This window comes from Notolepis coatsorum (assembly GCF_963971535.1).
Source record: "Notolepis coatsorum genome assembly, chromosome: 14".
Classification (NCBI taxonomy): Eukaryota; Metazoa; Chordata; class Actinopteri; order Aulopiformes; family Paralepididae; genus Notolepis; species Notolepis coatsorum.
Window position 1 is genome coordinate 37,185,186 of NC_140178.1, and position 25,892 is coordinate 37,211,077.

Below are 25,892 nucleotides of genomic sequence, written 5' to 3' on the forward strand. Positions count from 1 at the left end.
AACTCTGTCTTAGGAGTTGAAATAAATGTTTGAAATGAAATTTGTCCCAATAGAATAGGGAGACATGACATGTTGAATGGTATTATTGTAACATACTGTCGCTCTACGTAACATAAAACAATAAAAGCCATATGAAATCAAGGCACACAATCTGGAGCTTTTACCTCATGGCCACCCGTTGAGGCCACCAATGACTCCCATACATTAGCATCATTAAACACCACCACCTGGTGGACGGTCAGAGAAGTGCTTGGCCTCGAAAGAAACCACGGGAGAACAATTCCACTGGCCGCGTGACTTCCTTTAATAAACTGAACAGAGAAAACACATATTACAAAATATCTTTTCTTTTTCTTCTTTTCTTTTTTTACAGTCGCATGAAACATTTCGCCTCCATTTTCTTTTCCCAACGCAAAAAAAAAAAAAAAAAAAACAGCATGGACCTTTTCTTTTTGTATTCTTCTTTTTGCATCTTTTAAGTAGAAAATAATCACACAAATAGCTTTTGCTGCACAAGTTTGCAGGGAGGCAAAGGGCAGACGTATTAGAGCAGGCGTTCAGAGCCCACCAGGAAAAGCTTTCAGGATGTGTGTGTGTGTGTCATGAGGGTGTCACTTAAAGCTGTGACCAGTAGAGTAGTGTGCATCACAAAGAGGTGGTTTACTCGAAGGATGGGTCAGTGTGGTCATTGAAACTTTCAAAAATGTCTTCCTCTTTCCTGCTGGGAGACAAAATGGCGTTGTAAGAAAGCAGCGTGGTCCTGCAGTGTTTTAACAACATCCATGAGAACGTGGAGGCTGTGACCCATCCTCATAGTTTTAACTCCCATGTTTGAGACAGGAGCATGGAGGCTACTACAGGCACAGAGAGATGTTACTACACAAAGGGTTACCCGTTAAAGGTGCTGTAAGCTCATTTCTCTTTTAAGTGTTCCATTTCGATAATACATTTCAGTGTTTGGTCAGTAACATGGGTTTCCCAGTTCCTCTGTTCCACAATATGAGGCGAGAAATAGGATATGGAATTCACTGGATCTTAAGTCATAATTTTATTTCATATTTAATATGTCCATACCGATCATGGATCGGATCACGATCATATGATCAATGATCATAATTCCTATGCATCATTTCCCCACCTAAGCGGTTATCCAAAATAGGTTTCCGACAACTTTAGGCGAGAAATAGGATATGCGAATTGCTGGATTTTAATTGCAAATTCTGCCACAGTTTTTATGACTTGCCTGGTGAAATGAGGGTGAAGAGAGAAATCGTATCCTAATCCTCACTTACAGCACCTTTAAGTGAATGGATACAAAACGGACTGGTGAGCGCACACCGGCGTACACGGGAAGTACAATAAGAGCTTCGACTGGCGGGTCGATAACGGATTGAGATTTCTATCAGCCTTTGACGAAGGATAAGCAACAGTCCCGATCAAATGCATCTCTTATGTTGTGTGTGTGTGCTCATTGGATCCAGAGGAGGACACTTCAGTAACGCTTGCCCTTTAAGGTCATTCGAGGGTCGCTGGGGTCACAAAGGAGGCACAAGGTTATAGATGGGGGAGCTAGCCAGCGTGTAAAGTTTAACAGTAAAATCTTCCCGTCTTCCAGTGTTACGTCAGTGCCCTCGTCGGCCTCATCCGTCTACCCAGACGCCACACCGGTGTTCCGCCGCCGGCGCTGCAGACGCCCCACCAGCCGCCTCTGAACGGAGAGACACTACTTCCTCGCTCACCAACACACGCGGCAGCTTAACCGCTAGTGGGCGCTGCAGTAGACATGACAATCATTTCATTTGCAAAAGATACGAACAAAAACAAAACAAAAATTAACTATCACAGCTGATCGCATTCCATGTGTGGCACTCATTGGGAACCAATTTCATCTAGAAATTCCATCAGTTTCATCAAGTCATGAGGACAGGAGAGGAGTGGCGGGTGGTCAGTTTCAGATCAGCTGAACCCCACGTCCACAACTCTCACAAAGAGCCTACATGTTCTACTACTCCTCCAAAAAGGCCTCGTCTACCTTCAGTCTCCCACACAAAGATTTTCACAATCCTTCCTGCCGTCCTCAACAGTCAACCGTTCACAACCTACTCAGAGGCGTCTTCCCCTGGTCCATCGAGTCATAGTCAGTAGGCGGGTCGTCTTCATTCCTCCTCGGCCTCGTCCCGGTGGGGGGGCGGGGCTTGCCAGTGCTGTGCCCTCTGCGGCCCGGGGCTCTCTGGAGCCGGGATCAGCGAGCGGCTCCGTGGGCAAAGCGGAGGTCCTGGTCCTTGGGGAACTGTGCCGCGGCGGTCGGAGAAGCGGTCACCAGTCCTGCTGGGGCCGTGGCTGCGGGTTTAGACGGGGAGCCTGCGGCCCAGGGCAGAGGGGAGGGTTTAGACGGGGGGCCTGCTGCCCGGGGCAGAGGGGAGGGTTTAGACAGGGGCCCCGCAGCCCGGGGAAGAGGGGAGGGTTTAGACGGGGGCCCCGCAGCCCGGGGAAGAGGGGAGGGTTTAGACGGGGGCCCCGCAGCCCGGGGAAGAGGGGAGGGTTTAGACGGGGGCCCCGCAGCCCGGGGAAGAGGGGAGGGTTTCGACGGGGGCCCCGCAGCCCGGGGAAGAGGGGAGGGTTTAGACGGGGGCCCTGCAGCCCGGGGAAGAGGGGGTCGTCCCTTGCCTGGGGTCTCCACGGTGGGAGAAGGGGCCTTGCTGCACTGGGGAGGCCGCGTCTCGGGGTCCTGCTGGGAGATGAGCTGCAGCAGGGCGGCAGCCACAGCGGGACTGATGTCCTGGCTGGCCGCCGATGGGGGGGGTGGTCCCGGTGGCGAGGGGGGCCGTTGCTCCGAGCACGGGGGGACCTTCTTGGTACCAGGTGGTTTCAACTTCGACAACACGCCGTCTGAAAGGGTCAGAGAAAGAACAGGTCTGTTATTTGAATATAGTGACTATAGGACAAGGACATCCAGCTCGTCCTTTCAATCATCTACACACAATACAGGAGAACAGTCCTTTCATACTCTGTACCTATAGCTCTTGTAAAACGTTACCAAAAGTGAAAGCAACCTTGTAGTTTACAATCTTCACCACCAGAGGGAGGACAAAGCAGCCTAATGGTTGCACCTTCATCCTCATTTTTCTTTTTACAAACATGGAAAATGTTTGTATTGTTCTAAAAATGTCAGTTTAGTAAGTGATGTTAATTAATCCACGATGCAAACCATTGTGTGGATACCGACTACCGCGTCTACGTTTCTATGGAATTATCTTTTCAAATCTATCCTTTTTCCATTTGCTTGTTTGAGAAATCAGTGCTACTAATTCATAGGTCCTTAACACGAATAATAACTATGATGCAGCCTCAAATAATCATACACAGGGTAAGTTCAGCCCTAAGCCCCATTTCCTACTTACCAACAATGTTGTTGATCGGTAGACTCCTTTCTCAGCACAATACATGCCGTTCTTTATACTGGATACTTGCAGCTCCGTCTGGTTAACCACACAACTAATACAAAGTCAAGGGCCACTGGGCAATCTGTCCAAGCAAGGAAATACATGCTGAAACCTACTTTGGGTGCACTGTGGAGTAGGTTTTAATGTTTATTTCAGGACTTGTACAGACTGGAGTGTGACCAATTTGCATTAGTTTTGTATCAAACTAGTCAGAGCTACAAGTATCCAGTATGAAGAATGGCATGGATCGTCCTGAGAGGACTCTACGGACCAACATCATTGCCGCATAGGACATAGGGCTCCAAAATTCTGAACTTACCCTTTTAACGGCTAGAGGTAGGGTGTATATATATAGAGATCTAAAAGGGCACAAGAATCCTCTTTTAGCACTAGAATATAAAAAAAATCATGCCATCAGTGAGCTCAACATTTCGTGGAGGAATTTATCAACTAATATGGAATATAAAAAGCTGAATGTGAAACATTAATGTATGCGAGACAAATGCAAATATTGACATATTGTTTATAAGGACAATGGACTTCCTCAATCTAAAGACAAAAAGGAAACGGAGCGAGTACATTAGGGGGGGGGGGGGGGGTGCGGCATGTTCTACTGATAGACAAACAGGGTGAGTTCAATGTAGACATGTTGATTCATTAGGAGTATATATCGTTATCTAGAATCTGATCTCAATTCCACTGCAGAGTACGGCCGTCTCTAACAGGCTGTCGAGTCACAAGCGGGGGCCTCCACAGCCGGCACCCGTCGTGGCTATACCCTCGAGGGGAAGTGACAGTTGTGATTGGAGGATGCAGAAAAGAGGGCGGGGTTTGAGATAGGTCAATACACCCGTGAGACTGTACCCAAGGCAAAGGGGACTGTTACTTTTACAGTGCCGGCAGCAGTGTGACTCAAGACAAAAAGAAGTTGTGGTTTATTTTATTCATACTACGAATAACACTTAACCACCAGATCTTACATATACACTTAAAAACCAAAAATGTGACTAACAAAACAAAACAAAAATAAAAAGGTTAAAAGAAACACATGCAGGTGACGTCTAAAGGTTCAAAGCATTTATTTTTGCACTTGATAATTTATTAGATTTTCTTCATAAAAAGGCTGACATTACAGACCGTTTCTTTTTAAAGCAACAATTCATGTAAAGAAGAATCCATGACGCCTGCTTTTTAATGAAATGGAGAGAGGAAGAAACGGGTGCAGGGAAAGATACAGAAACAAAAGAAACAGAGAGAGAGAGGGGGGGGGAAGGGGTAGAGGGTCAAAGTGTCAAAGTACAGTGTGAACCATTCTCTTCCTCCTGACACTACCAGCGCTATTATTTCTCCACAGATTCATTCATCACACCGATGAGACGTCCATGTGCCCATGGCCCTTCCCATGTGAAAGGGGGTCGCTGGTAGTCGGGCCTGTTGGGAACTTGCCAGCTTTTATGTGTTTCTAGTATGTGTGAGGGTGTAACGTGGGCTTTTAACAGGGGGATATGAGGTGTACACCAGGGAGAACGGAACGAGAGATAAGAATGGGGGGTGGGTGGGATAACTGGGCTGAATACTCGATAATTGAACCCAAACCTACCGCTCCCCAGAAACTACACTTTATGTTCCAAATGTTACTGTTGGTTCAGTTCAATTAGCTCATTTTGGTTAATTGATCCTTTAGTTAATCACTGTTCCCCCTAGAGGCTAAACCTCAACTGTCCCTCTGCCCCCCCTAGAGACTAAACCCAGACTTGCCCTCCGTTTTCCCCCTAGAGACTAAAACCAGACTTGCCCTTGCGGTCTGTGGTAGAGGCAGATGAACCGTGCATCACCACCTCCTCAGATTGGACACCATTGCTCGCATCGCCTTGCACTGCCCCCTCGGCCTGTGGCTTCATAATATGGCCCAATATGAGGGCCAGCAGGCTGGCCTGGTCCTCTTGACTGAGGGGCGGGTCTCCGGTGGCCGGGGAGAGCTCCGGGGGCTCGGGAGGCGGCTCCGGGGGCTGGGCGGCCGACCTGGCGGGAGCCTGGGCCTGGTTCTCTGGAGCCTCCTGGTGGTGGGAGGCCTCGTTGAGGGCGGACAGTGACTGGCTGAGATTCTCCGGGTTGGAGACGTTGAGGAGCTGGGCCACCTGGGGCAGGCTGAGGTCCGTCTGTCCCTGGAGCAGCTTCAGCAGCAGAGCCATCTCCGTCTGGTTCAGCTGCTCTGCATTGACGCCCAGGCCTGAAGACACACACAGGACCAGGGTCACAAACTGTCTTAGCAGAGGTCCAAAATTGGAAGAAACAACATGATAATGGTATAGGGGCGATTCTTCTTTTGCAGCGACAGCTTTGAGCCAGCTTAGAAACGGATGCATCATTGTCTAATACGTGAATGCTCGGCCCTCTTCCACTGTGTGTGTGTATGTGTGCACGTGTTTTCGTGTTAAACTATTATGCATCCTTATACACTGTACTTTTCGCAGACGGGTCCCTCCAGACCACCCCCTACATGCAATTGAGCACCATCTTGTTTGCAAGTCCTGGGGAAAGCCCCGAGGGTGCATTGAATCTCCAAGAAGGTGGCACTCTCAACTCACCCGACAGCTCATTGGCCGAGATGGCCGCGGAGGGCGGCCTTCCGGGTGGTGGCGGCGGCGGGGGGGCTCCAGCGGGACTCGCTTGGGGCCGGCTGTTCTCTCCACTGGAGGTCCCCGTTGGGGTCTTACGTGGCACTTTAGGCACTTCTTCGGGCAGCCCGCTCTGGCGCTGGCGTCGCCTCTTCTTACTCCACAGCTCGTGGCAGTCCTGATAGTGAGGGAGACTGGAGACACAAGACCAAATTACATGAAAAGAAATACAAAAACATAGACTGTGTCTCGAAGCACAGTGCTGCTGCTGGTACATATTCTATTTTTTTTTATCCACTTTTTCTCCCATTTTCTATATTTTTCTCCCATCCCAATTTCGTATCATCCAATTCAACCCTCCCCTGTCACGAACGCTGTTTCTTGCCTCCCACAAGCCGGCTGCAATGTGGACTAAGTCATACATAGCACAAGTCCCCTCCGGTACTTGAGGTAACAGCAGTCGCATCTTTTCACCTGCGCAGCTCGATCTCTCAGTGGCGAGGAGTAACGCGTGGGAGGCTCACGCTGCCCCCGACACTTCCTGATTCTACTGCGCAGGCGCACCAACCGACCTGTAGGAGTCGCTGTCCACAACGCCCGATCCCCACCCATCAGTTTCCCACCCCCTAATACGGCCAATGTGTATTAGTACGGACGACCAGCTAAACTGAAAGCAAATGTGGAGCGCTGGGCTCGAACAGGCAAGCCCAGCGTCTCCAGATTTCGTGGCGAGCGCCTTGCCCACTACGCCACGTAGCCGCCCCTGCTGGTACATATTCTATCATAACATATCTACAGTATATCTAACGGTATATCTTTGAAAAATATTTAACAGCCGTCACTCCTCACCTTTTGGAATTATTATGCTACCTTTGTAGTTGGTGTTATTTCCTGAATATGAGACTTCGCTATAAAGTCAGAAGCCCTGCGTCAGACGTCAGTGTAGGCAGGTAGGCTATAGTGAAGCAGGTCATTAGCCAGCAGAACACATCGGCTTATTGCTGAAGTTGATGTTAACAGCCAATAGACCTCTCGAGTGTTTGGGGAAATCGGTGTTCCGACGGTTAACCGTCTGTAGGGTGATAGTAAAGCGTTAACCTTCTGTAGAGTGGTAGTGAAAGGGTTAAACCCTAGCCATATTTTCAGAAAATTCGCCTAAAAGTACATACCCAAGTAAATGGAAGATTGCTCCACTTCTACAAGGTCCATTTGCATGTTCTTGGTATCTAGGGACATCTATGGATCTCAGGGAATGTATTCCCAGTGTCAGAAATATTGTGTCTGTTACTAGGCTATTGAGTAAATTGTAATGAACCAAAAAAGAGAATATCGGCAAAGTGCTCCTTTTAAGCAAATATTTTACTTTTATCCAATTGATACAGCACAGTGACACCTTGTATGTACAACACATTCATTCCCATAGGTGTCATTGTGTGAAGCATTCTGCCTGGAGCCTTGTAGATGAAACCCTACGGGTTCATACACGCTTCTGCTGATCCATGACCAGTACTCTGATAGCATGTTGAATAGCTGTTCCCGGTATTGATTTGGTTACAACTACCACTTTGTGTTAGTTGGGTAACAATCTACCAGTCACTGGGAAACTTTTCAGACATCTACCAGTCACTGGGTAACTGTTCAGACATCTACCAGTCACTGGGTAACTGTTCAAACATCTACCGGTCACTGGGTAACTGTTCAAACATCTACCAGTCACTGGGTAACTGTTCAAACATCTACCGGTCACTGGGTAACTGTTCAAACATCTACCGGTCACTGGGTAACTGTTCAAACATCTACCGGTCACTGGGTAACTGTTCAAACATCTACCGGTCACTGGGTAACTGTTCAAACATCTACCGGTCACTGGGTAACTGTTCAAACATCTACCGGTCACTGGGTAACTGTACAAACATCTACCGGTCACTGGGTAACTGTTCAAACATCTACCGGTCACTGGGTAACTGTTCAAACATCTACCGGTCACTGGGTAACTGTTCAAACATCTACCAGTCACTGGGTAACTGGGGGGGGGGGGGGGGGGAGAGGAGAGGAGAGAGATGACATTATGCACACATTTTCATTACATTTCTAAAGACTTTGGGGTGCCTGAAACTTTATTCAAACAATTTTTTAGAATTCTGAGACATTCCTAAGATTTCCATGAGTGTCAGAATGCAATATATATGTTGAAATGACCCGGTGTATTATTGTTTAAATTTCTTTTCTTTTTTTTATATCCATGCTCAAAAGAAAAAAGTTCAGAAAAAAAGGCAGAAGGACTACTGACTCAGGTGGCGGCATCTTGCTGGGATCCACGTCACACAGGAAGTCACTATTAAGAGCCTGCTCTGAAGAGCAGCGGCGTGCAGGGTCAAGGGTCAGCATACGGTCCAGCAAGTCCAGGGCCTGGCTGGGTAGACTGAGTGAGGGAGGGAGGGAGATGGGAGATATTTTCAACTACAGAAACGAGGCAGAATGCAGCTACAGCGTAGGACGAGCATGAGAACGGTGTGGCTACATACAAGGCAAACTCTTCCCGCAGGCGCCGTCTGTACTGCTTCTTGGGCTTCATGGTGTTGAAGTAGGGCAGCTTGATGACGTCGGGCCACGCAGCAGGACAGGGACTCCCACACAGACGGCTGGGTGACAAGAGGGGAAGAGAGAGTTAAAGTGAAAGTGTCTCCAACAGAGGTTGTTATAGCAAAGTCGTTCTAAAGAGAAGTCGCCAGACCACTCATCTCTCTGAATGGGGAGTCATCCGTATCCAAGAATCTGTCAATACGTGTCGTATTGTCTTTCATATTTGAAGTCACTGGTCAATTACTTACATCACATAATTGTTCATTTGATAATAAAAAATAAAAAAAGATTGCTAGAAAAATGCCCACTTAGATCAGATACTACGCATGTGCAATACAGTGATTTCTGACCGTCTTTAGTTACCATGGCAACCACTCACTGTGCCATTCCCAGCCTTTTGGCAGAGATTGTGATTAATTTAAAACATCTTTAAATCAAACATTTCACCTCAACATGTCATAAATCATAATTTTCCTCAACATAAAACCACTTTTTATTATTTTCTATGAATAGGTTTGTAGTAGTTTTGTTGTTGCCACCAGCTTTAGTTACAGATTTCCCCATTAAAAGGACCAGAGTGATCCGTCTCCTCATTATGTGGACTAGCTGGTAGACCCAACCGCTAGCAGCTATAGACCACTGCACTTCCTCGTTACATTGAGCTCATGGAGGAGAGAGTGGGGGAGAAAATGTATTAATGTGGATGAGCGCCTTGACATTAAGTGGTTGTAGCTACGGCTGTGGGGTTGCTGGAGACATGATCCAATAGACTTTTATACGCCTGAGTCTCCTGAACACGGAGAGATCAATCCCAAGTCGATCTGCACTTTCTCCGCCGAGCTAGTCGCTTTTTCGCACCTACTCCGAACTACGCATGAGCAGATTGATGAACCTAAACTCCGCGGGCAATCTGCGCATGTGTAGTTCGGGAGTAGGTGTGAAAAAGCAACTATAGCTCGGCGGAGAAAGTGCCGATCGACTTGGGATTGATCTCTGTGTTTCAGATTCAGATTCAGAGTTTTTATTTGCCACATGGAAGCAATACAATCATACAGTTTTCATACAAAATCATAAATACAGTTCTACCATGGGCAAAAGGAGCAGGAAGAAGAATAAATCTTATGGTTACCTGCCCACTATTCTTAAACTAAACAAGTATCAGTATCAGTTTCATTTGTTCATTTCAAACCATACAACCTATACAATACAAGACAACCACAAAACAACACTACAACCACCACAAAACATTGACAACAGCAACAACAGACACCACCCATGGTCCTAAAAGTGGGATGGAAGAAGCCAAGCCTGTGAACTTCCATTCCCCACACCCCGACCATCAACTGCTACACACACAACATGCAACACAGCTCCGCTTCCCACATCCCCCGACATCTCAACAAGACACACATGAGTCTGACCAGTCAATACATATTTTATATACATACTCCTTTTAATGCCAAACATCATGTTCACCCTCCTCCTTATGCCTTTCCAATATTCCTTTTTTTTTTTTACTTTCTTTTAAACTGGTATATGTTTTTAGTTTTACTCAATTTAACGTCCTCGTCCAATCCATTCCATACTCTTACTCCACAAACAGATATACACATAGATTTTAGAGTGGTTCTTACACCCGGTTGTGCTGGAGTTTCTGTTTCCCTCTAAGATTATAAATCCTGGTTTCTACCCTCTCAGTGAACCGATATTGGATGGGGGTTGGAAGAGAGTTATGTGAAGCTTTGAACATGATTTAGGCAGTTTTAATTTTGATCAAGTCCCATAATTTAAAAGCTGATGCTTGTAAAAACAATGGGGTAGAGTGTTGGTTGTACTTAGCATTGTACACAATCCTTATGGCCTTTTTTTGCAGAATATAAAGAGGTGATATATTGAAACGATAAGTATTACCCCATACTTCCAGACAATAATTTAAATATGGGACTACAAGTGCATGGTAGAGGATGAGAAGTGACCTTTGGTTGACAATTCTTGGATCGATACATAATCCCCACACTTTTGGCCATCTTGGATTTTACATGACTGATGTGTGGTTTCCAGCATATCCTGTCATCTATGATTACACCCAGGAATGTGGTGTTCAGGAGACTCAGGCGTATTGGATCATGTCTCCTGCACCCCACAGCCGTAGCTACAACCACTTAATACCAAGGCTCTCATCCACATTCATTCATTTTCTCCCCCCGCTCTCTCTCCAACCGCATATTATGAGGTTGGGAGAAAACACCATGGACCAGAAAACAAACACTCGCCAATCGACATTCGCCAATCAGACTTAACACTTCGAGTGCCACGCTATTTACCCATCTTTGTACGTAGTGTGCCAGCACTGTATAGGGAATTTCACTGTGCGTTGTGGTGTTTGCAGGGCTATATCTATATTCTATATTATAGCTATGGAGACAATACTATGGCTCATTTGACATTAACTCAATCAGTGCCAGCTATTGGCCTCATCCTGTTCTAGCTAGGCCACACTTTAAAAGATAGGTGTGTCACCTTGTTTGTAGAGCTAAATCTATATTTTATATTATAGCTATGGGTCCAATGTCATTGTCAATTGACAGTATGAACCTTCCCTTCAATATGCCATAGAGAAATATTTGTTTCATCAATACATTCCCGTTTTATACCGTGATGAATATGAGCATTATATCGGAATGGTCTGGAATAATTCCTGCAAGGCTAGTTATAAGGCGCTAAGCTAATAACGTTAAATCGATGGCGTTTCGGCCCTACACAAGCTAGAGTTAAAAATCCAAATGAATTTGATCTGTATCATGTTCCATCATGAATGCATGAAGGGGGGGGGGGGGGAGACGTTTCTGATTATTGATTACCAGTAACGGCATTAGTATTGAATGCTAAAAACGCGAATCAGCTGGATCGGTATGAAAACAATAATAATAATAATGCAGGACGTAGGAAGTCTTTATTTGGCATGCAAACGACACATGCGATGGGCGGCAGACACACAGGAACACATGCAATTTTTCTTGTGTCGCCTAATGCGATTAAGTCTCTGCACTTGACCCATCCCGTCGTCCTTCCCCCCCATGGGCAGCCGGGAGCAGATAGGGCGTTGACGTGAGCCGCGCCCCGGGGGCCAATCCAAGTGCTCCTGTCAGTCTCCGTCAAGGACGCCACAGCGTTAGCGATCTGTTGTTGTGCATGTTTTTCCATTGGGTTTATCTTATCGGGGGGGAAACCCTTGCGAGCACGTGGAGAACATGCAGACTCCACACAGAAAGGCCTGGGAGATACCCCACCTGGGTACCTGGCATCATGGAAACCTGGTCCCCAAGCGGGAATCGAACCCTGGACCTTCTTGCTGGGAGGCGACAGTGTTAACCACTACACCACCGTGCCGCACAATCAAGCCAGAATTTACATCAGATAGTCCTTACCTGTAGCCGGGAGTATTCCAAAAATAATATTCCAATTGTTTGATCGCCATCTGGTACATCCAATGTCGATTAGGGCCACGGCATAATCAATCACAGCATAGGGCTGGGCGATATGGCAAAAAATTATATTGCGATAACAATATCATATCACGCGATATCGATAATTATCGATATTGTTAAGTATAATTTTTTTTCTTTTTTTTACAACAGATCTATGTTTATTTTGCAGCAATTCTTTGTTGTTGCCGCCATCTTTAGCGTTACATCCCCTCACACACTCCAGTTCTCAGGCTGCAGCTGGTTTGAAAGCGAAAGTAAACAGGCTTCTCTGCTGGCTGTGGCTCCAGGGGAGTTGAACAGTTCTGGCTCTGCTCGTTTATTTTCTATCTTTTGGCGCTTTTTTGGTGGACAAACCACCGCACATGTGCACCGTGACTCGTGACTGGAGACTAGCTCTGCTAGCACACATAGCCTACTGTGTACAGACTGTTTCAAACTGTATTTTACATTAGAAAGCAAAATAAATAGACGAGAAAAATAAATCTCAATTTGGTCAGTATTGTCATTTGGACAAGCAAAGCCATTACTTTAAGTTGCAGGCAAGAAAGACAAGTCTGTCCACTGTCTCTAGGTTAAAAAAAAATTAAAATTAAAAGAATATATATATTTTTTTTCGATATCGATTATTAAAATATATCACGATAATTATTGTTATATCGCCCAGCCCTATCACAGCATATGCATCGGATGTCCCGTAGACGTTTAGATGCAACAGATTGAACCTATAGCCTTGCCGTGTAGTAAAAATCTGCGCCCGGATACCTTACAGTGCAACACAAGGGTCTGGAACAAGGTTTACTGCAGCTCGATACCGCCACCTGGGAGAATCTGGCCGGTACTGCACCCTCGGCTTCGCAGTAAGGCTTCTAACGGCAACATACGGGTCCCTGGCATTAAATAGGATATTAAAGTCGAGAAAAATAAGAAAAATTAACCAAACACGTTAATCCATCGTTCAACATGTGAAAAAGAATAGATTTTTTCATGTACGTTCGCATGTTATACCGTGGTGAATATTTTTTGTGAACAAATGTTTTTTAACATAAAACTAAACAAACAATACAGTAACAGTAAAAATCAATGATAAATCACAGGACAATGACAGAAATAATAATAACAATAATGACAGTCCAGTAATTAAATCAAAATAAATGTAGATTAAAAGACATAAAAATAATAAATACAATACATGTGCTCTTCCTCGCTCTTCCTCGCTCTTTCCTTCCCCTTCCCTCCCCCTCCACCCCCCCCCTCAGGACCCACTCTTGGACTATACATCCACTATTCCATTTAACATCAGAAATTACAAGTTCATATGCTTCCCTTCATCTTCTCCACCACAGCTAACCAGATTGCTATGCTGGCTTCATTAACACCTAAAATTCATGCAGTAGATATCTCTAGATAAATCACATCGAGATAGGTAAGAACCCACACCTTGTTGTCTCTCACCAACGCTCTTCGCCGTTTTCATAGAACCACTGGCACAACTGATCAGACAGACGAGGACATCAAGGGAGTAAGGATAAAGGGAACGGAATATAAACTAGGCCTATTTGCGGACGACGTGATAGTATACACGAGACAACCAGACAAGAGCTTCCCGGCACTGATGGATCTACTGAAGGAATATGGCCACTACTCAGGATACAAACTAAACGTGACAAAGACACAGACCTTAGCATGGAACTATACCCCAACGACGGAAATTAGGGAAAAGTACGGGATAAGATGGGACATGGACAAGATTAAATACTTAGGGGTGAACATCACGAGAGGGGTGGGGAAACTGTTTGAGGCGAACTATACACAGATAAATCAGAACATCAAGAGAGACTTAGAGAGATGGACAGTAGGGGTGGACGGTATGGTCTAAAATTTATATCACGGTATAATTTGAAGCATAGACGGTAACGGTATATATCACGGTATCAGTGTTTCGGTTAGAATAATTTTTTTTGCCTGATAGGCAGGCTATATAAAGAATGACATCCTCAAGGCATGTAGATTTATAATATTTTAACTTAAAACTAGGCTACTTTTGCGTATAAAGTCATTATATTCCATATAAAATAAGTCCCGAGTCGAGACTCCTGCTCCCATTGCAAACAGCGGGGCTGGATTTTGCTAGAAGCATATGTAGCTGCAGAGCCGCAGAGCCAGGGGCTCTTTCAGGTCATTCATTTCAGCCATTGGCAATTCATTTTGGTGGGGGGGCGCTGTTTGACGGGCCTGTGACCAGACCTGAAAGAGCCCCTGGCTCTGCGGCTCTGCAGCTGCATGCTATTCGCAAATCCACTGCTGCACGCCGTCCTCCCGGCTCCCGTCGTTATCATAACACTACACACATATCGTAATGTTTACAGCAAACTGTAGTTGATCACCAGGTATGTTTTATTAACGTAGAATAATTCATATAAGAAAAACGATGGAAATATCTTACCTTTCTCCACTGGTTAAAAATGCCAGGAACTGAAATTGAAACTTGCTGTGCGCCGCGGTGATATGCGTTTATTATGAAATGACAATTGCGTGTTGACACGCCCACTGCGCGAAGCCTCCTAAATAACTTTTTCCAGTTTGCACATAACTATTATCTATGACTAATTCTATCTATTTTTAGGGGCAAATGCTATTGAAATAGTCGCGCTGTGGTTACATGACGTCATTGCTATTTTAGAGCTGCTCTACCGGTTAAACGGTATAGTCAAAATCCATACCGTAGAGCAAATTAATACCGTTTATACCGTATACCGTCCACCCCTAATGGACAGTAATGCCCTTGGACTTCAATTCAAGAATAGAGGTCATTAAAATGAACATACTATCAAGGTTACTGTACCTGTTCCAGTCACTACCGATACAAATACCACAGAATCAATTCAGGGAGTGGGACAGACTGATATCGAGGTTCATATGGGCGGGGAGAAGACCACGGGTCAGATATAAAACACTACAACTACCAAAGGAAGAGGGAGGGATGGCAGTACCCAGCCTACAAGATTATTATTATGCAGCGCAACTGAGAGCAGTGACGTGCTGGTGTAACGACAAATATGAGGCAAGATGGAAATACATTGAAAAAGAAGGGGAGGGATACAAGGTACAAGCTCTGGTGGGAGATAGGGAACTGTTCAAAGAAAAAGAGGGACTGTTAGATCCTATCACCAAATGCACCTTGACCATATGGAACAGAGTAGTAAAAACACACAAATTAGAGAAGCAGTCAGGGGTTCTGAGATGGATAGCACATGACAAGAGATTCAAACCAGGGAGGCTGGACCATGGATTCAGAAGGTGGGAGAGGGGGGCAACAGCGATATGCAAAATGATAGAGAAGGGGGAAATGCAAACACTACAAAAATTTAAGGAGAAATTTGGACTAGAAAACAAGGACCACTTCAGATATCTACAGATTAGAGATTACTATAATAAAGAAATAAGAGGGGACAGGGAAGAAGAACAGAATGGAATAATTAGGATGATAGTAAGGGCATACGAAGGAGGGAAAGGAAGGGTAATATCAGCACTGTACCGGGCTATTGATTGATTGATTGAAAAGTTTATTAACAGATTGCAGAATGGGTACAGTACAGTACAGCTCAATACATACAATTGTTAAGGGGATGCAGACCAGAGAAAGACTTTAGTCTTGTTTACATCAGGGTCCCCCATTTTCAATTCATCATAAATATAATGACCAGCAAGGGACACACGACCGATTATATAAGGGAGAAATGGGAGAGAGAACTAGAGATAGGAATAACAGGGAAGGAATGGGGGAACATATGCGAGGTGCAACATTCAACAACAGGATCGAGGATATGGAAAGAGTTTGGATGGAAAAACATAATCAGATTCTTTATAACCCCAGAGCTGAAGGGAAAATATGCACCAACACAAAGAGCATGCTGGAGGATGTGTGGGAAGGAGGGGGCAAATCACACGCACATATTCTGGGGATGTCAGAAGCTGAAGGGGTATTGGGAGGAGATAGGGGAGGCAATGATCAGAATATTAGGATACGGGTTACCACAAACAGGACTGGTGCTTTACTTAGGAGACCTGACACACGAGGGAATACAAGGGGGGGACAAATATTTAATAAAGATAATGTTGATAGCGGCCAGAAAAGCAATAACAAGACTGTGGTACAAAGAAGACCCACCGACAATAGCACAATGGGTAGGAATAGTGGAGGAGATACAGGATATGGAGAGGATAACACACATGCTGAGGTTACAGGAAGAGAAATTTGGAGAAAGATGGGGAAAGTGGGAGGATTACAAGGGGAACGAAAACGACATCACAGAGGAAGAACCAAATGCATCACAAGAGGGCGAAGGGTAAAGGAGGAAAGAGGTTCAAGGAGGGTCTCTGAACCCATGTCACACACTTTTGACTTAGTTAGTATTTTCTGATTTTAATTTAAAAAAAATTTGGGTATTACAATTGTATTATATTTGTTGTACTTTATTATTTATGTCTGTTTAACAATGTTGTATTAATAATCAAGGAAGATGTGGTTTGTAAATGGGTGAATCAAAAGGCAAAGAGAAATTTAGTATAAAAGAAATAGAAAGGGCGAAGGATAAGAGAAGAAAGAAATTCAAGGAGGGTCACTGGACCCATACCATACATATTTGCCTTAGTCAGTATCTAATCCTTTGGAGTAGGTATTAAATTTGTCTATACCTGTTCAAGGGCGGTAAACAATCAGTCTTTGTATTAAGTGCCTGGAAAAACAACTGTAGTGGAAACATAACCAACAATGCTATTCATGTAACCATTTATGTTCACTGCATTCTTTCATATTGTGTTATGGGATCCATTTTTGTGTAAGTGTTGTTTGTCTATAAATGTTAATAAAAATTTAGTTTAAAAAAAAAGAACCCACACCTTCCGGCACATTTTATCCGGTTGAATCCAGCGTGGTGAATATTGTATAGTTTCAGAGTGATCCTGGCTAATTCCTGGTAACTATTATGGAGCAATAAGTGAATTCTGCTAATAGCGTTGCTCGCCTGTACAAGGTACTATTTCCAATTCAAAGGTATATAATAGGCATTACCGTAATTCCTCTAATAGTAACCCCGGCTTGTATTTGTTTCAACTGTAGCGGATACCAGGCTTGTATTAGGAGGAGGCATGTATAAGAGAGGCCTATATTTCTCATTTTTAAACAGATCATAATGAATAAATCAACATTTTGTGTCAGTTTGAACCCAGTAAAATGTACTGAGTGGGTTCATTTATTGAAACCAAGTACTGTATGAAATACGGTAGTAAACAGTGCAATTACAGGTGGTCAAAAAAAGTTAAATAAAGTAAAATAGTGCAATCACAATACTGGTATAATAATAATAATAATAATAACTTCGTTTTATACAATTCTGAGGTAGGCTTACTCTCTTGGTAAACATTAACACCATACCATTATATGGTATTTACTGCACAGCCAGGCCAGCAAATAACAACAATAACAAAATATATTGCCTATGGTAAATCCGTTGAGGGAAATACCGTAATTCCTCTAATATACATGAAACCCGGCTTGTATTAGGAGGCCGGCTTATAATTGCTTAGCTCAACAGCGCATCCGGTCATTAATAGAGACCCGGTTTTTAATTGAATACCGGTTACTATTAGAGGAATTACGGTATGTTACATCATGAATGCTTGCGTTTCGAAATGGTCGGATGAAGCGATTTACTTGGCTCCGTCTAAATTCTGCGCCTGGAGGGGTTTAAATGTAACGCACTGTGAAATAAGGTTTCAAAGGGTGGGCGATACTGCCACCTAGCAGGATGCGGCCGGTATTGCACTTTTGGGATTTCAGAATGATTCCCTATGGTAACACCGAGGTCCGTGGATGAATAATGAATAAAAAAAACGAATAAAAGAAAAAACGATCAAAACCAGAGAAATCTCGGGTCTGGCAGCCAACGCATGGGGTGAGTTAACCCGAGAAATCTCGGGTCTGGCAGACAATGTGTTAACTCTTTAATTGCCAGACCCGAGATGTCTCAGACAAGTTCTGTACGACAAGTCATCAGGAATGGCACAACTCTATCAGCTGAGTAACAATGTTCATCAAAGTGTAGGTTAGTATATTAGGACAAGTGCATGACAGTAAGGTTAGTTAGGGTTAGAATTTTCTTTCCATTTTCCCCCTTCAGATAATGGTATGGGTATCGGATCGGTACTCTGTATCGGCCGATATCCAAAGCCAGGTATCGTTATCGGTATCGGGACTGAAAAAGTCGGATCGGTGCATCCCTACATGTAACGTAAGTATCTTCAATTAGGGAAACCCATAGGAAACTCTTATTTTGGCAGGTCACGTCACAGATCCAGGGAACAAAATTTACTTTTTGATTTACCAGCCATTGGTAATTTTAAAAACTACCAGCCAGGCAGATTTTTTACCAGCCAAAAATTATAAATAGCTTTTTAGTATATCGCCATGTGTTATTATTACTATATAATACTCTCATATGCTATTTTCAATTAATATCATAAACAACATAAGGAATATTAGCATCATTTTGAGTGGACTGAAGGAATGAGTCAGCATTAATAGTTTTAAATGCAAATAATTTATTGAAACATAGAAGTGGGGTCGGGACACACACACTGTTTCAACTCACCACCCCCGCATCATATTGTACTATGTAGTCTAGTCTGTCTTCAAACTTCCGCTCCTCTCGAAACTTTTTTATATTTGAATATCAACATTATCTGTCCATCCTCAGTAATCCTCAGTTTACTATAATATACTCCTGTCCTGAGTCCTGACTAGTGACTTCGTCTTTCCAAACGCACGCATACACAGAGAAAGGGAGAGTGCCCCCCCCCCCCCTTATTTCCCTTTCCCCAGTCCACACTAACGTTAATTTCGGGCGATGTGGGCATAAAGGAATGGCGAGGATGCAAAGCATGTTAGATGCATTTGACCCGTTGTGAGAAAAAAAAAAAAATTATTTCGGGTCGCAAAATAGGCGCACTGCTGTGTAGCCCTGCTCCTCTGCTTGACCGCCCTGCGCCACACAGACATTAGCACGGACTGGGCGGATATGACTCGTCGAGTTGCCACAGGGTTTTTCAAAATAAGAGTATCGATATGAACCGAACGTTGCTAGCTGCCGGAGCCATAGATATTATGACTGGAGCAGGGTTTCCGTTAGAAAAAAATGTTGCCGGTCTCCGTGACCTGCAAGATTTCAATCTACCGGACAAATGAGATTAATTCCGGTCATAGTTTATTGAGCTTTAAAACAATTGATAGGCAGGCTATATAAAGAATGTCATCCTCAAGGCATGTAGATTTATAATATTATTACTTAAAACGAGGCTACTTTTGCGTATACAGTCATTAATATATTCCAAATAAAATAAGTCCCTCGATACTCCGTGCTGCTGCTGACTTGAAATAAAATAGACTGCGTATGTGGGCAGTCGGTCCGACACTAAACAGCAGTCTGTTATAATCACATTTTTATGAGCTAACGAATTCCGTTATATTGGACATTTGTATTAATTATATCAAGCGAAGAACTGAGATTTTTTTTTTTTTTTTTTTTTTTTTTTTTTATTATTGCAAAACAAAACGTATTAAAAGTCAGTACTCAACACACAATGTATAATGAAACTTTCAGTAAAGGTGGTTAAAATATATGCAAGTACAGAAACAGGATAAAACAAAAATAGTCAATAATAACATTTTAACCGTATACCGTGTATATCCAGCGAAGTTACAATTATATAAATGTTAGTATATAATATACCCCTAATACCTATTTTCTAAAACCCTACACACATATGCTCCAGCTCAAACCCCCCCCTCCCGGACCCCCTCTTGGATAGTACCTCCATTATCCCTCACTCCTAACCAGACATCACCATTATAGGCTAGCTTTTATTCTCTCCACCACTTCTAACCACATTAACATTTTGGATTCATTGAGCCCCAGAATTCTTGCTGTTGATATTTCTTGATATATCACATCGAGATATGTAAGAAACCACACTTTCCGGCACATTTTTTCCGGTTGAAACCAACGTGATGCAATCAGTTTTTTAGCTACTGTGATACCCGATAAAACCAATCTTTTTAGTTGTGGGTTCACTGCAAACTCAAAAACATCATTCAATAGCAATACCGCGGGGTGTACAGGTATATTCCAAAATACGAGTATTGATAATTGTTGGGACACATCTTTCCAGAATGCCTTAACTGGTGGGCAGTCCCAATACATGTGCATAAATGTTCCTTCGTCCCCATTTGTACATTGGGAGCATTTGGAGTCTTGTATAAGCCCCATTTTGCACAGCCTTATAGGAGTCAAGTATGTCCTGTGAATATAGTTCAGATTGATTTGTTGATGATCCGGGTTCCTTGATGTAAGTCGGACATTTGCCCAGGCTCCTTGCCAATCAAAGTCATTTTCCAGGTCTGGTATATCCCTCCTCCAGACATTGTCTAGTTGAAGGGTTTCGTACGAGGACGTTAGTAATTGATAATAAAAACCTGATACAAAACCTCCCAATGTATCTCTTTCATAGAAAAATTTGTGGTATCTGTGGTGTTCAATTGGTATGTGTAATGGAACACCGTGAGATCTCATACAAAGTCGTAACTGTATGTAAAAAAGCCATGTGGACTCGGTGAGGTTAAACTTTATGCATATTTCGACATAACTACAGAGGCCCTTGTTATTAAAAATATCCCCTAATGAGTGTATGCCTCTTTCTTCCCATACAGGGAATCTTATAGGTCGTTTTCCCATTAAGAGAGCATTGTTATTGAATATGGGAGTGTGATTATGCCATACTTGATGGTTAGGAAATTTCCTTTGTGTTTCCCGCCATGTCCTGATTGCATGGGTTATTATTGGGCCAAATTCTCGCTCACAATGCTTGATTGAAAGTTTAGTGTATGCTATGTCTTTCAATCTCTGTGGGGCTACTATGTTTTCTTCTAATTTTCTCCAAGATACCAAAGCCTCGGGGTCAAACCATATCTTCTTCAATGGTCTTAATGTGAAGGCATTAAAATATTGTAAAAAATCTGGGACTGCCATGCCACCGTCTGCTTTACTTCTCTGTGCGGTGGATCTTTTTATGCGAGGTGGTTTGTTATTCCAAATAAATTTGTATGTGGAGGTTTGTAATCTTTTCCAGTAGCCCTCTGGAGGAGTTAACGGAAGCATTGAGCTGAAGAAATTGATTCTTGGTAATACATCCATCTTAACTATTGATACCCTTGCCTGTACTGAGTTTTTAAGTTTTGCCCACCTGTCCAGGTCGTCCTTGATTTTGTTCTGTATTTTTGTGTAATTGTGCTTCACCGTTTGTCTTATGGTGGGAAATATTTCCACACCCAAGCATCTGAAATGTTTGACCATGGGTATCGCACCTGGGAGGGTTGTCTCTTTTTTTGCACTGGTGTTAAGAGGAAGAAAAGCCGACTTAGGCCAATTTATTTTAAATCCCGATAAATCACCAAAGTTCTCTATCAACTTGAGTATAAGCGGCAATGTGTTGTTGGGGTTTTGCATGAACAATATTACGTCGTCCGCATATAAACTAATTTTATGATGTGTGCCCTTGATTACTATTGGTTCTATGTGTTGGGATTGTCTTATAAATTGTGCTAAAGGTTCTAATGATAGATCGAATAGTCCGGGACTAAGAGGGCAACCTTGTCTGGCTGAGCGCGATACCGGAAAGATATCGGAGATGAATGTGCCTGTTGTAATCCTGGCCGATGGGTCCTTGTATAGTACTTTAATCATATCAATGAAACCTTTTCCTAACCCCATCCTTTCCAATACTGCCCATAGAAACGACCATTCCAACCTGTCAAATGCTTTCATAGCATCCAGGGATAGTATCGCCTTAGGTGTGATGTCCTCTTTGTCTGTATCTAGTACGTGCAGTATTCGCCTTATGTTATCATTGATCAGGCGACCTTTTATGAAGCCTGTTTGGTCCGTATGAACTAAAGACGTCATATGCTTTTGCAATCTGATGGCTAATATCTTAGAGTACAGTTTGACATCGGTTCCGAGGAGGCTTAAAGGACGGTAACTACCGCATTCAGTGGGGTCTTTGTCTTTTTTGTGAAGAACTGAAATGAGTGCGGTATTTTGGTGTTCAATGAAGCTTCCCTCTTTGACTGAGTATAAGATCATATTTAGTAATAAGGGTCCAAATATGTCCCAGCAAGAAATGTACATTTCTGATGGGATACCGTCAATTCCCGGAGCTTTGCCGTTTTTCATTCCGGATATGGCCTTCTTGAGTTCTTCTAATGTGATCGGTACTTCTAACTGTTTAGCGTCTTCATCCGTAAGTTTAGGGAGAGTAATTTGATTAAGATATGTGTCTAATTTGTCTTGATCAAAGGTCGTTTCTGAGTTATATAAATCGGAGTAGAATTCTTTGAATGTATCGTTTATTATTTTGGGTTCTGTTACTAGAGCTTGTTGTTTCCTAATGGCAGTTATATCTGCAAATTTTGCATTAATTCTTAGTCGCATGGCTAATAGGTGACTAGGTTTAGAACCTTGGAAGTACTGCTGTTGTCTAGTGCTGCGTATTTGCAATTCCGATTTTTGTCTGTACATTGCTTTGATCTCTGTCTTTAGAATGTTAACTTGGTTATCTAGTCTAGTAGAGTTGTTGTATTTTAAAGAATTAAAAAGCGTTGAGTAAAGCGTTTCCATTTCAGACAGTTTTGTGTTTTGATTTTTGCGCAATATGGAGGTAAATCTATCCGAGAAATCCTTGATCATATTCTTTACCGACATCCATAATATTCTGGGATCTTGCACCGAGTTAGCATTATCTTGTAGGAATACTGTGAGAGCTTCTTTAATTTGTGTAATGAATTCCTTGTTGTTAAGCAGCATCGAATTAAAACGCCATCTTGGGGCCCGGGTAGATAGTGTACCAAATGTTGCTTTCAGGATTAAGTAGCAGTGATCTGATAGCGCATTGGGTGTCATTTCCACTTCGTATTTATCAAATATTCTCGGGGATGCAAAGACGTAATCAATTCTGGATAGTGTGTTGTGTCTCGCCGAACGACAGGAGTACTTGCGGGTCATGGGGTTAAGTGAACGCCATAAATCAGTTACTCCTGTTGATTTCGACCAATCTTTTAATGCTTTAGATGAATTCTTTTGTTCGCTGGAGAAGGAAAGGTAAGTTTTGTCCATCCTTGGGTTCCAAATGGCATTAAAATCCGCACCTATTATATATGAGTACTCGGGATGGTTTAACATTTCTCCTGTTAGTGAAGTGAAGAAACCCACTTCGTACAAATTCGGGGCATATACCGCTGCCAATGCAATTTTCCTGTTATTGTGTATAATCCTAGCTATAGTTATGCGCCCCTCAGCATCCGACCATACCCCTTTCAATTCGATATTTAATTTGCGTCTGACGACTATGGCTACCCCTCTAGTTCTCGTAGCAAAAGAAGAGTGACCAATATTATGGTATATGTTATCCGCTAACGTATTTATGTCTCCCTCTAAAATGTGCGTTTCGCTTAATAGAGCCACGTCCACATGTTCTTTTTTCATCAGTGTAAGCACGCTTTTGCGCTTGTGTTGTTTGTTTATCCCACCGGTGTTCCATACCATTATATTCAAACTAGCCATAGTCTATGCATGTTTTCGTGTAGTTTTTGGTAATGTTTCTGGAGTATGAAGCTACAATAGATGCACATCCAATTAATGAGGTCCCGTTGAGAGCTGAGCTTAAAAACATATATATATACAAATAAAAATCCCCTATTTTCCCCTCTCCCAGAAAGTCGAACATGCCTATGTTCCAAGAACACATCCTCCGCGATTGACTTTCTCCCATGGTCCACCGGATTGCCCAACCTGAGCATTGTAATCCTAATTTTCCTATGCTCATTGCCATAGGATCTAACATTTCCATTCTATTGCAATAGAATGTCGCTTTTGGTCTTGCACCTTCCCTTACTGTAATGAAGTATTGTGATAAATAACCTAAAGATAAAAATAAAAAATAAAATAAAAAGAGAATAAACCTTTATCGACATATTCCTTTGAACCCTCCACCAACGTGTGGGGGGAAAAAAAAAAGGAAAAGATTGTAGATCAATATTGACACCTTAATGTGAAGAACATTGGAAAAGAATAATGTAAGTTAAAATATATTTAAAAAATATATAGTAATATTGACACCTTAATGTGAAGAACATTGGAAAAGAACAATGTAAGTTAAATTATATTTAAAAAATATAGAGTAATGAGAAGAAAAAATTAAATAAAATAAAAATCAATGGAAAGATATAGATAAGGAATAAGAGATAAATAATTATCAACGTGGAGAAGCCACTAGAACCGATTTAACTGATTAGATAAGATAGAAAAGCAGCGCCTTTTAGCGCTTCAATGTGCCTTTAATGGAGTGATTACTTAAATTGTTAGAATAACCTTGCTGTGCTCATACGTTTATGTGTGGATAATTTTAAAGTATTATTAAGGGCTGATTGCACTTCATTTAATTTATTATCTGCTATGTGTATGCACACCGAATGTTATTGTTAGAGTTGTATGCTTCGTTGTCATGGTGCCTTATATTCTAGAAGGTTGTAGAATATACTAGTGCCTAGACTATTTTACATTCCAGAATGATCTAAGAGACCCAGGGCATTTGAGCGATAAACCCAGAATATTCCAGATAGAACTTTTTGCATTGATATTTATTTGTCCCCTCAGAGACCAGAGACTGAAATTATAATGTATTATGAATCGTATTATACACAGTACACTTTGTTATAGACGACTTGCATATCGTTTGCTACTTTGATGAACACAACAATGTCATTCCAACACTGGTGGAATGACCTCATTGATGAACACAATAAAGTCATTCCAACACTGGTATATATTTAGAGAGAGGCTTAACTGATTCCGGCATTTTCGTCATGCTTTGGGTTATTTGCTGCATTTTGATTCAGGAAATCCTCAGCTTCAAAGGGTGTAAATCAGGGTTAGAAATTAAAAAAAAATTTCAAGGGCTTTTTTTGCCCCCCTTAATTGATTTTCGGGGGCTTTTTTTTGTATTTCGGGGGCACTGAATTTTTATGATGAAAATTAACATAAGGATTATAAAACATTGTTGACACTTTTTTTTACAGTCTTCGTCCCTATGTTTGATAATGTAATGTTAATGTCTCCATATATAGGGCTCTACGCTAACCTTTTTCCCAAGGAGCACATGTGCTCCTAAATAAAATGTTAATAAATAAAATCTAAATAAAAATTTAGGAGCACACAAAGAAATTTAGGAGCACAGTGAAAATTGTTCAAGTAACACAGAGTTTATTAACTATTTATCTCATGCATTATTATACTGTGCGTGTGCACACTATGAATTGAAAATGGGGGACCCTGATGTAAACAAGACGAAAGTCTTTCTCTGGTCTGCATCCCCTTAACTTGTGTGTATTGAGCTGTACTGTATTGTACCCATTCTGCAATCTGTTAATAAAGTTTTCAATCAATCAAACGCAAAGGATATCGGTTGTCAAGCTGCTTTTGTATGTTGTAGTGTTGTTATGATACCAACATTTTGACTTTGATACAGATAGGAAAGGTAATGGAATATATTATTAGATGACAGAACATTGAAAATTCTTTATACAATTATTTAATTCATTATGAAATAGAAATTCCGTTTTTGGGTGGAACGTTTGTTGCAAGGAGGGAGGA

General features: G+C 42.5%; 1 protein-coding gene across 3 annotated transcripts in view; it reads right to left on the reverse strand.

Annotated features, from left to right (window-relative positions):
• Positions 1-293: 293 nt before the first annotated feature.
• Positions 294-25,892, reverse strand: part of cdk12 (cyclin dependent kinase 12) — an 81,309-nt gene continuing 55,710 nt past the window's right edge. For all 3 annotated transcript variants that reach the window (XM_084329966.1, XM_084329967.1, XM_084329965.1), the window contains 5 exons: positions 8,587-8,703; positions 8,352-8,483; positions 6,032-6,255; positions 5,239-5,673; positions 294-2,889 (listed from right to left, as the gene is read on the reverse strand). In XM_084329966.1, coding sequence (XP_084186092.1) covers positions 2,243-2,889; positions 5,239-5,673; positions 6,032-6,255; positions 8,352-8,483; positions 8,587-8,703 — 1,555 coding nt within the window. In that variant the 3' untranslated portion in view covers positions 294-2,242. The remainder of the gene's footprint in view (positions 2,890-5,238; positions 5,674-6,031; positions 6,256-8,351; positions 8,484-8,586; positions 8,704-25,892) is intronic.